The following is a 12108-nucleotide window of genomic DNA, read 5'->3' as shown; positions in this document are numbered from 1 at the left end:
CTCAACACCACATACAAACAAAGATGTTGTGTCTACCGAATATTAAAAAATAAATATTTAAAAAATTCTCTCTCTCTCTCTCTCTCTCTCTCTCTCTCTCTCTCTCTCTCTCTCTCTCTCTCTAAAAAAAAAAAAAATATTATGTTGACTGATAGGCTCGGTGGTATAGCACTTGCCTAGTATGTTCAAGGCCCTGGGTTTGATCCCTAGCGCCTCAAACACACACACGTATATACATATATACGTTTATATATAATTCTATTATAAGCTTATTTCAAATTCTTAATCATGAAAAAGTATTATATTTTCTAAAGTTTCTTTTCATCATCTGTTGAAATTATCATAGTTTTCAACCTATTAATAGGTGTGATGTTCTTAGCATAAAATCTAGTTGTTTGGGGGCTGGGGATGTGGCTCAAGTGGTAGCACGCTCGCCTGGCATGCGTGCGGCCCAGGTTCGATCCTCAGCACCACATACCAACAAAGATGTTGTATACACCCATAACTAAAAAAGAAATATTAAAATTCTCTCTCTCTCCTCTCTCACTCTCTCTTTAAAAAAAATCTAGTTGTTTGGAGTGAATAGTTTTACTATTCTAACTGAATTAGATTTGAAAAAACTTTGAGAATGTTTTCACCTGTGTTCATAGAGTTAATTTTTTAAGCCATGCTGATCATGTGAGCCTCAGAAGACAAACCGGGTAGTTTTCTATCTTTTCTGTGTTCTGGAATTATGACACTACTGGGGTATTATCTTTCCCTGAAAGTTTGAAAGAACTATGTACAAAAATGTCAGAATCATTTTAAGACATCAGTCTTTAATAACAAAGGAGTTTGTTGCAGTAGTTGATGGCCCAGCTCCAAAGTGAGATTACTAGGTTTTAATTCCAATTCAGCCACTTACTGCACTTTGGAAGGTTTTTGAATTTTTCCTGGACCTCAGTTTCCCATCTGCAAGTTCCAATTCTATTGAACCCACCTCCTAAGTTCATTGTGAGGATTACATAAGAATAATTCCTTCAAAGTTTTAGCACAGTACCTGACAGACACATCAGGATTTTTTTCCCCTAATAACCATTATTGTTAATTTCCAATTTTCTCCCAAATTACTGGTACAGTTCGGTGTTTCTATTTTCCTTTATGATTGGTATTTTTCAAGTATCTATTTGGGCTGGGGCTGTAGCTCAGTGGTAGAGCACTTGCCTAGCATGTGTGAGGTATGGGGTACGATCCTCAGCACCACATAAAAATAAATAAATAGAATAAAGGTACTGTGAAAAAATTATTAAAGAATAAAAATGGTGGAGGCTGGGGTTGTGGCTTAGTAGTAGAATACTCTGGGTTCAATCCTCAGCACCACATAAAAAATAAATAAACAAAATGAAGGAATTGTGTCTAACTACAACTAAAAAAATACATATAAAAAAGGTATCTATTTCATTTAGATTTTCAGACATATTAGAATAAAGTGGTATACAGTATTTTCAAGTCTTCATATTTTATTTTAAATGCATTTTACTTTTTCTTATTTAGGTTTTAGAAAAATAGGTGCATGTTATTAGTTTTCTCTACTCTCTTTTTCACTTTTTATGCCTATTGCTCAATCCATGTTTATTCATGCTACTTCCACATTTTCCTGTCCTGCTTTTCCTGGAGTTACTTTTTTGTTCATTTTCTAGTTTTTTATATTGAATTTTTAGTCTGCTTTTCCTTTAAAAAAAAGAAAAAGAAAAATCATTTAATAATACACATTTGCCTCCACAAAAAGTTCAGCCCATATTCCTTTTTTGGATTTTTAAAAATTTTATTCTTTCTTATAATTATTTTATTTCAATTTTGGTTTAATATTTATGGAGTAGCATTTTTTTTTTTAGAATTTCTTGCTCCTGGTATAAGGTTACTTTTAAAAATTTTTGTAAGTGTGATGTTTCAAATATATAAAAAATATAGGAACAATATACTTTGCATAATTTTTATGTCTCAAATTATTAATTATAGAATGAAATCTAGGTAAACTTTTATCTTAATATATGGAAATTTTTGCAGTGACTCATATAGGACCCAAACTTAAAGGTGAATTCTCTATTATGAGGTATAGATTTCATCATTACAAAAAGCTCAGAAACATTGAATAAACTTAATTAATCATGTTTTTGCCTATTTGAACTATTAAGACTGAGAGAATGTTAAGTATTATTGTAGCTATTTTTATTTTATATCTAATAATTTTTCTTTATCTGTTGGAAGATATACTTACCATATTGCCACTATTTTGTTTTTTAATTTCTCAAATTAATTGTTCTTTTTCTTAGACTTTGAAAGTTTAATCAGGGTTTTCATAGAAATTTTATAGTAAGTTCCTTGATGGGATATTTTTACAGGGGGACAAAAACAATTTGGAATCCAGAATTTTCTTACTGGGATCTTCAGACTGTTAGTTTAATAATCCCATGTCCATATTTGCCTTTTTGTTCAGTTCTTTGATGAAGAGTCCCACTACCACTGCGCTGTGATACTCAACCTCCCAAAGTCACCTTTCACTGGGTCGTGGAATTTTACTGCCTGCAGCGAATACTACTTTGTATCTCTCTGTCAGAAATATTCAGGTATCAATTGTTATCTAGATAACTAAGGCACTTTATGCTGTTAGAAATATATGGTTCTTTTTTACAAAAATCTTATAAATGAATTCATATGAATTTATAATCATGGGTAAATTACATTGCCTCATTGTGGTAGATTATCTCAAATGGAATGTGATTTTTTTTTCAAGTGGCATTCCCATACTTAATAAAATATAAAATTAAATATAATATGGAATTTTTTAATAGTAGTTGTCTACTGAGTGTAAGTTATGGGTGAATTGTGTTCTTTCTACTCTGGTATATTTTTCAAATTTTAGCTTTCATCTTGAGGAAAGGAGAAGAAAAAACAATATTTTAAATGTAATTCAGTACTGTATAAATATTCACTGTTAAATTCAGCACCAATTTTAAAGTTACAAAGCACTATAAATGGATCACTATGACTTCATAACCCAAACACAAATAAAATGGGTACTTAAAAACAGAAATTATCCATAATTTGAAAAAGATATTACATTGCTTTTCATTGACCATAGAGAGTTTTTAACAAGTACTTAAGAACAACAACAACAAAAAATTGTTACACAATGAGAACCTTAAGTATATTTCTTGTACTTCGGCAGTTTTTTTTCCTAAATTGATCTTTACACATTTGTCCCACGCTTTTTAGTCACTGCCTTATTCAGATAAATACTATAAAGCAGGAATTCAAATATCTCCTCTTGTAAGTGGCTTTGTGCATTGTTTCAGGGTACTTTATAAGGGTACTTTGTAAGGGGACACTTTTAATACCTTACCTGGTGAAGCAGTTCAGACAAAGGAAGTATTTGGCACCAAACTAAAATGGTAATCTTATTGCCGACTACTTTTAGAACAACTAAACAAAATCTCGTTCTGATTTTAGAAACCAAATGTTGCAGGTCAGACATTTTGCCTAAGGTACATAGCAAAACATATCTAATTTTCTTACCCCAAAATTTAAAACAAGCAAATAATCAAGAAATACCTAAAGCAGATTAGTCAGGGAAACATTTGAAAACTTGTCCCATGTCTTGCAGTGCATGTGTGGGATGGTTGTTATTATTGTTTTCTTTTACAGACACTGAAGACAGACAGCCCTTGCAGAACACCTCAAAAACTGTAAAGTATCTTAATAACCTATACAAAATAATCCCAAAGACACTGACGTGGCTCGACGCCCAAAAGGAGTGCCTGAGGGAGAACATGCACCTGGTGAGCATCACCGATGCCTACCAACAGGCATTCCTCGCTGTGCAGGCAGTCCTTTGGAACTCTTCCTTCTGGATTGGACTCTTCAGTCAAGACGTAAGTTTTTAGTTCCAACCGCAAGGATTGGATGACAGATGTGACATTTTTATTGTGCATTGCATTTCTTGTAGACTGAAAAAAAAAAACAGAGGTTTTTAAATCTGACTCCAGTAAATTTGATGGATATATGTTTTTCCTTAATTTCCCCTTGATTTTAATATATCCTGTGTAGCTAGCTTGTATATTATATATCTTCATAACCTTCCCTAAATCTTAAAGAGTATTTCTTAGGATATTAATAAATAATACTTTAGTTTGAGAGCAATGGAAAGATATTGGAAGACTTTTTACTGAAGTAAAATGACACTGGGTGAAGGGTGGAGGAGGGAGTGAGCAGTATGAAGATGGGAAGAATAACTATTTTCATATGAATTCATTCAGGATATGGTGTTCCTCTGACCAAGGCTTGTTTACAGTGTTAGAAGTGTAGCAGTTCTGGGTAACAACATCCCTAAGTTGTTAGCTGGGCCAGAAGAACAGAGTAAGACACAGGCCATCTTAGGGAATGTCAGGAAGGAACTGGGATCCACATCTACAGAGAATGTCAGCCAGAGGCAAGAATATTGGGAGTTTTCAGTGAATAAGAAGAGAATAACCCTTATAGGAAGTGATCAAAGGAGGTAAAAATACCTACTACCCCTTTCTCATGGCCCTTCCATTTCTAAGAATGGAAGAACAAACAGCCTTCCCTTGTGGGTGTTGAAAGGTTATTCCCTTGGAAAAGCCAGGTTTGGATTAAGATCAATTAAGGCCAAGAATTCAGTAAGGAAATATTTATCACTTTAATTAAGAGATCTTATTTTCAGTAAGGAGACTGAGAATGGGATGATTTACTAGGAAGGAATGGAGGTTCCAAAGCCTAGGGCCAGGAACTGAGGGAGGTACAGTGCAGGAGAAAGAGGGCAAGGCAGTGTGGGTAAGACTGTTTAGCAAAATCACACCCCAAAGGCCACATTGAGGCCTTGGGGGCTTATGAATTGGTTGCTATGGTTACAGTTGGACCTCTAGTCAAGAATAGTTTAGAACAAAGCAGCTGGTGGTGCTAAGGCTTGACTGTGTTTGCTGTTTATGGTTCACTAAGGAGCCTATGTCTAGCAAGGCATATGGGCTCAGGAAAGCTTGATTCAGTGTTGGACCAGATCAGCATTGGTTAGATAAGGCCCAGTGCCCTAGTGGCACCATGGAGAACCTCAGACGGTCCTGTACCCCACAACCCATGCCCTGGACTTCTACTCTGTAAATCCTTTCTCAAGATAGGTGGGTGATGAGGCCCCTGTCAGGATGTACAGACAGGTGTCCCCAGGCTTCTTATCCACCCCAGACTAGATAAAGGAGGAAACTGCCTTAAAAACAAGTGTCAAACAGTAGTGAGAAATTTACAAGGCCTAAGGAGTTAAGAGAAAAGGAACTGGACTGGAGTTGTTGCTCAGTGGTAGTATGCTTGCCTAGCATGTGTAAGGCACTGGGTTCGATTCTCAGCATTGCATGTAAATAAATAAAATAAAGGACCATTAACAACTAAGAAATTTTTTTCTTTAAAGAGAGAGAGAATTTTTAATATTCATTTTCTAGTTTTCGGTGGACAGAACATCTTTGCTTGTATGTGGCGCTGAGGATCGAACCCGGGCCGCACGCATGCCAGGCGAGTGCGCTACCGCTTGAGCCACATCCCCAGCCCAAAAAAAATTTTTTTTAAAAAAAGAGAGAAAGGGAACTAATATTTATGTGGTCCAGCTAATCATTGGGTTACATATTCTATACCTAACCGAAATTAAATTATCCCATTAATTCTAGCCCCATGAAACTGTCATACTATTTAATAGATGAGAAGATGGAAATTTGGAGAGATAGGCTCACAAATCAAAAGCTAGTAAGTATAACCAAACTGAATTCAAAACCAGATATGCTTAGCTCCAAAGCCATTCTTCCCACTGCACCTTTTCATCCTTGCTTACAGCAGTTCTCACTCCATTTTAACTTTCCAGTTTCCAACAACCAATAGTTCCGATGATATGTGAGGCAGCAGAGTGTCATGGTGAGAACCATAGATTTTAAGGACTGGCAGCCTGGATTAGAATCCCAGCACTATGACTTTGCACACATTACATACCCTCAGTTCCCCTCATCTGTAAAATAGAGGTAATAATAGTACCTCTTTCATGATTGTTATGAGGGTTAAGAAAGTTGATATTTTTAAAACACTTAGAAAAGTGCCTGGGACATACTAAGTGTTATGTGACATGTATCTCTGTTCCTTTCATTAAAATGTTCCTTTAAAAATAGAGAGTAAAAATAATACAAAAGGGATAACATGAGTTTTATTATTTGAAATGTATTTCTGCTCCTTTTAGGATGAGCTAAACTTTGGTTGGTCGGATGGGAAACCTCTTCATTTTAGTCGCTGGGCAGACAACAACAGGCAACTTGAAGACTGTGTAATATTAGACACTGATGGATTCTGGAAAACGGCTGATTGCAATGATAAGCAACCAGGTGCTATTTGCTACTACCCAGGAAGTATGTGGATTTCAAATATTTTAATGCTTAAATTATTGGTCTTATCAATAGTAAAATCTTGAGTGGCTTTTTAAAATTTGATTTTGGAATTATAAAGAAATTATAATGTCCTTTTTATAACAAATTTTGTTGCAAGCATTTGTATTGAAGTAGAATTATTTTAAAATCACGCGTTTTTTATTTGACATTTTTATCTTCATTTTTATATCAGTTAACACTTTATTGACATGTAAAGTCCCATTTTAGCCTCATTTTGCATATATTTTGAATTCATGTTGTTTTAGAAAATCTACTTTTGTTGGAATTCTTTCATAATTCTTAACATCAACAACTAACAAACTTTTATGATCCACTGTTAAGATTCAGTTGATTGCAAGTAGCAATGACAAGCTCAAGATAGCTTAAAGCAAAAGGGAAATTAGAACCCTAGAAATAGGGAAAGAGCTGAGCCTCCTAGGGAGTGGAGGTCAGGAACCCAGAGATGTTCCCTTCCACCTGTTTTTCCCTGTGTATCTGCACTCGGTCCTTTATATACTTTTTACTTGTCTCTGCATATAGTGGTGTTTGGTGTCTCTTCAACTTTTACTTAATAGATGTAAGTGGAGATGAGTTAATGTTTCAGAATTTCACTTTTTGTATTCTTAGACTCTGATGGATTTAGCCTGAGTCAGATATACAACCTCTAGACCAATTAGAGGAAAATGATTTTATGACTGTCAGGGGCCTACATTTGTGGGTTTGTGATAGAAAGAACATGCTATTTTAGAGACAAAAGAATTTATTGTGAGGTGGGGAAGATACTGAATGGTCTATACTACATATTAAACTAATTTGATTTATTGTGAGTAGAGCGTATCTATATTTACATCTTCTTAAGTGCACAGCCTTTCATAAAATGAACAAAAAAGCAGACTCTCTAGAGGCCATATTTTAAATTATATTTCTGTTTGATTTGGTTAAAGTAATAACTTAGTTAGAACATCAACTATTTCATTAAACTGTTCCTATAGCCAGGCACCGTGGCACATGCCTGTAATCCCAGTGGCTCGGGAGGCCAAGGCAGGAAGCTCACAAATTCAAGGTCAGCCTCAGCAACTTAGCAAGACCCTGTCTCAAAATAAAAAAAATAAAAAGGGCTAGGGATGTGACTCAGTGGTTGAGTGCCTCTGGATTTAATCCCTGGTACCAAAAATAAATAAATAATAATTAATTAAATTAGAGATGTCAGTAATGAAAATGAATTTTTAAAGTTATAGTGAAGTGCTTGTTAATTAATATTCTCTGAGGTGGCCCCTTGTACTTGATATTTCATAATGCAGGAAGACAGAAACTGCATTTAATCTAAAAACATCTAATTTTTTACATTCTTCTATTTCACAATAGGGGAAAGAAAATTTCTTCCCTACAGAAAGACATTTTCAATACATAATATTTGAATATAAACAGAAAAACAAGCATCACCAGGCTATTACTACTTGACTTCCTAAATATTTCTTACAAATTAGTTCTAATGACTATGAACAGGGTTTAACATTTACATCTAAAATTAGAATTCTTATCATTTACTGTTTTTTCTAGATGACACTGAAAAAGAGGTCAAACAAGTCAAAAGTGTTAAATGTCCGTCTCCTGTTCTAAATACTCCGTGGATATCATTTCAGAACTCTTGCTATAATTTTATGATAACAAAGAATAGACATATGGCAACAACACAAGATGAAGTTCATTCTAAGTGCCAGAAACTGAGTAAGTATATTATACTGTTATTATATTTTGTATCATACTAATTTAAAAAAAAACTGTTATAAATATTTCTAATTAGCACTAGTAATTTGATTTAAAAAATATTTATCTCCTTATTTCCACATTATGAATGACAATATATAAAATTTTGTGTATGGTTCAAATGACACGTATTAAATTAATTTCTTTGTTCATCCATTTGAGAACTAGTCTGTCTTTGTATGTGTGAACAAGATGGGTTCATCTTAAGGAAAAGAAATGATACTAGAGAGCAGAGAACTGGATGTCAAACAAGCTAGACAAAGGGAAAAGTGAAAAAAAGGTTAGTTCAAGTGGTCAAAAGCTTAGAAATAGCACTGAATAACAGCCAGGCTTAAAAGAAATGTACATTTTACACTTTTAGCTCTCAAGACTTGAGATACTTCCTATGAAATCCATTAAAGATTTATGACTTCTATACAACAGAACTTTTGGAACTGTTAACTTTGTGGGAAGTACCTTTGAAAAATATCAAGCCATTATTCCCCAAAGTGTTCTCTATGTAACATTAGTCTTGAGAGATGTCCTACAAAACAGATAAACACTAGACTCCAAAACCTCTTGTTTGACATTCTCCAAGTCATGAGCCTATTTTAATACTGGCATAAATGAACTAGTTTATCTCTGTTTAAACCACTGTTTGCAAATATTTTATCCATGTAGATCTTGTCTGAGATGACCCCTTGCTAATTTCCTGAAATACATTTTAGAAATACTAGACTTTGGGGCTGCGATTGTGGCTCAGCAGTAGAGCGTTTGCCTAGCACGTGTGAGGCGCTGGGTTCAATCCTCAGAACCACATAAAAAATAAACAAATAAAATAAAGGTATTATGTCCAACTACAACTAAAAAAAAAAAAACCAAGATTAAAAAAACTAGACTTTTTTTTAACCCTAATAGGAAGTTGTTTTACAGTCCATTTCAGAGGCTTTTTTTTCTTTCTTTCTTTCTTTTTTTTTTTTTTTGGTACCAAGGATTGAACTCAGGGGCACTCAACCACCCGAGCCACATCCCCAGTTCTATTTTGTATTTTATTTAGAGACAGGGTCCCACTGAATTGCTTAGTGCCTTGCCATTGCTGAGGCTGGCTTTGAACTTGCGATCCTTCCAGCCTCCCCAGCTGCTGGGATTATAGATGTGCACTACCATGCCTAGCCAAAGGCTTTTTTTTATTACAGAGTAATCTTTTGATAATATGTCATTAATGTAGGTGGATTTGTGCCACCTGGATGATGAGCTCTAAATAAGGAAAGTTAAATGAATCAATGTCTAAAATTCTTTACTTGGATACTAGTTTTCCACTACACTGTGGGACCACATTTAATATTTAAATGTTTGAATATTTAATTTATTCATTTTAGTATAATGAGATAGCTTCAGTTTTGTGTCTTTCTAATTTTTCAATATTGCATATGTTTTGAAGAATATTAAATTGGGGAATAAAACTTTCTAAATTTGTCAAACAAAATAAAATGTTCTGGATAATTAATTATTAAAATTATCGACTTTATTATTTAACAGATTCACAATCACACATGTTGAGTATTCGAGATGAAAAGGAGAATAACTTTGTTCTTGAACAACTTCTATACTTCAATTACATGGCTTCATGGGTCATGTTAGGAATAACTTATGAAAGTAAGTTATAAATCTGCCAATTTTCTCTGTTTATATTAGCCCTTCATTGTAGCCTTCTTGTCAAACTGTAGAAGTCTAGTTCTTCAAAGTATGTGATTTATCAATATACAAAAAATATAATTATACAGGGGTTGGGGATATAGCTCTGTGGTAAAACCCTTGCTTAACATGTATGAGGCCCTGTGTTTGATTGCTAGTATTGCCAAAAATTTTTAAAAGCATAACTATGTACTTGATCTAACTTATACACATACAAAGACAGTTTTTATGTCTCTGCTAATGCCATTGTTATACCTTTACCACCAAGCTAAGAGTTAAATACTGGAAAAAAATTTCTGTCCTCCACTCTTCCTTTTGGAAACTCAAGACTAACTAAAAATGACCACACTCACATATAAATCTCTAGTACTTACTTTATATCTCAACTAACTATGTGGAATGAATGACAACAGAATCACACTTTTATTAATGTTTCACCTTTGGGTTTATAGCACTGGCTTGGGGTAGGCATAGGTAATAAGCAACAGGAAAACAACATCCCTGGTCTTACAGTGGAATAGAATATTTAAAAATAGGACTAAACACCACTAATCCAAAATTTAATTGATGAGAAATTTTTAAAAACACTGCATCTAATATAGAGGACACAGGACCAATTTAGAAAGTTACTCAGAGGTATACTGGAAACCATGAAAGTTATGAAGTTACACAAAAGAAAATCTTTCTGTGGGCACAAAGTATGAAAAACATACATTTCACCTAGAAGGGGGCACAGGACAAGAAGCCAGAAGTAGGGTAGAAAAGGAGGCTAAGTTATTCAAATCTACTTTTTTTTTTATAGTTGTAGATGGACAGCATGCCTTTATTTATATTTGCTTATTTTTTATACGTGGTGCTGAGGATCGAACCCAGTGCCTCACATGTGCAGGCGAGTGCCCTGAGCCACAACCCCAGCCTAAATCTGACCATTTTAAAAAAATGTATGCTTTTTTCTTTGCTAACCTAACTGCTTTTTAGGGTTGCCACCATTTTCTTTAAATGTTTATTCTTACAAGTGAGTTAATGAAGATTAAACTGTGAAGCAATATGTAAGCCTTGGGCTGCTAGTTGAGGATGAATTAGTTCATCATAGTAGGACTTAATTGGCCCAGTGCTTTTCTTTAATAACACGTGAATACATTTAAATTTAGGGGTAAGAAAAAAATGGAGAAAAACATGATAGAATAGACTTTGCCTGAAAGTGACTGAAGAAACAACGGTGTTGTATTGAGCATTAGAAAGCAAACCCAGGATTCAGAGATTGAAATTGTGTACTCAGATGTCATTTGTAGTTATATCATCAGAAACAACAGGAAACATATTCTAAGTTCTGTAAAAGATGGTGGAATGTGATGGACATCATTATCCAAAGTACATGTATGAAGACACGAATTGGTGTCAGCATACTTTATATACAACCAAAGATGAAAAATTGTGCTGTATATGTGTAATAAGAATTGTAATGCATTCCACTGTAATTTATTTTTTAAAAAATCAATAAAAAAACACATAAAGCACTTTAAAAAAAAGCATTTTCATATCCAAAGACTTCAGGTTATCTAAACTTTTATGAAATGTATAGGTAACAAAAATTTTACTAAAATATATAGACATATGAAGAGACATAGAAGGATTTTTTCCAAACACTAAATTTGGTTTAAATTTAATTTTTCCTGACTTAATTAATATCCATAAGTCACTGTTTTTAGTTACTTTAGAATACTTACAGAATATTTAATTATATATAGCACTTATAAAAGGGCTTTGGTTTTTAAAACTTTCTGATTTTTCAACAGTGGGGCCTTGAATAGGAATTACTGAGTCAATATGGCAGCTGAGAGATACTACCGGCTAGGTGAAAAAGTGACCTTTCCTCACGGCAACTTTAGAAATATATCACTGCCTGTTGTATTGTTTAGAAAACTGGTAACTTTTGAAGATCCAAAAAAAGAAAAAGGAACTGGGGAACTAAGGTGTTATAAAGCAACAAGTAAGAACCAAGTCATACGCACAGCCTTGGGGTGTGAGTTCTTGGTGCAGACCAATGCTTAGGTCTATTGCTTGCTCTGGGAGATGTTAATCAGTGAAAGGTAGAAGTGACCAGGACTGCAGTGGGTATGGTAGATAATGATGGCATCACTTTTCATTCCAGCCTATAATTTTAACAAACTTAGCATCTTTATTTTTTGAACTGTTTATTGAGACATGCCTGTACCAT

The 12108-nt window shown here is 34.1% G+C and overlaps 1 protein-coding gene across 2 annotated transcripts in view; it reads left to right on the top strand.

Annotated features, from left to right (window-relative positions):
* LOC101960713 (CD302 antigen) overlaps positions 1–12108 on the top strand; it is a 126372-nt gene that overhangs the window by 61983 nt on the left and 52281 nt on the right. For both annotated transcript variants that reach the window (XM_021730549.3, XM_021730443.3), the window contains exons 24-28: positions 2477–2606; positions 3685–3911; positions 6266–6431; positions 8010–8177; positions 9735–9851. In XM_021730549.3, coding sequence (XP_021586224.2) covers positions 2477–2606; positions 3685–3911; positions 6266–6431; positions 8010–8177; positions 9735–9851 — 808 coding nt within the window. The remainder of the gene's footprint in view (positions 1–2476; positions 2607–3684; positions 3912–6265; positions 6432–8009; positions 8178–9734; positions 9852–12108) is intronic.

The sequence above is a fragment of the Ictidomys tridecemlineatus genome, chromosome 7 (genome assembly GCF_052094955.1).
Source record: "Ictidomys tridecemlineatus isolate mIctTri1 chromosome 7, mIctTri1.hap1, whole genome shotgun sequence".
Classification (NCBI taxonomy): Eukaryota; Metazoa; Chordata; class Mammalia; order Rodentia; family Sciuridae; genus Ictidomys; species Ictidomys tridecemlineatus.
This window is presented reverse-complemented; position numbering and strand designations above follow the sequence as displayed.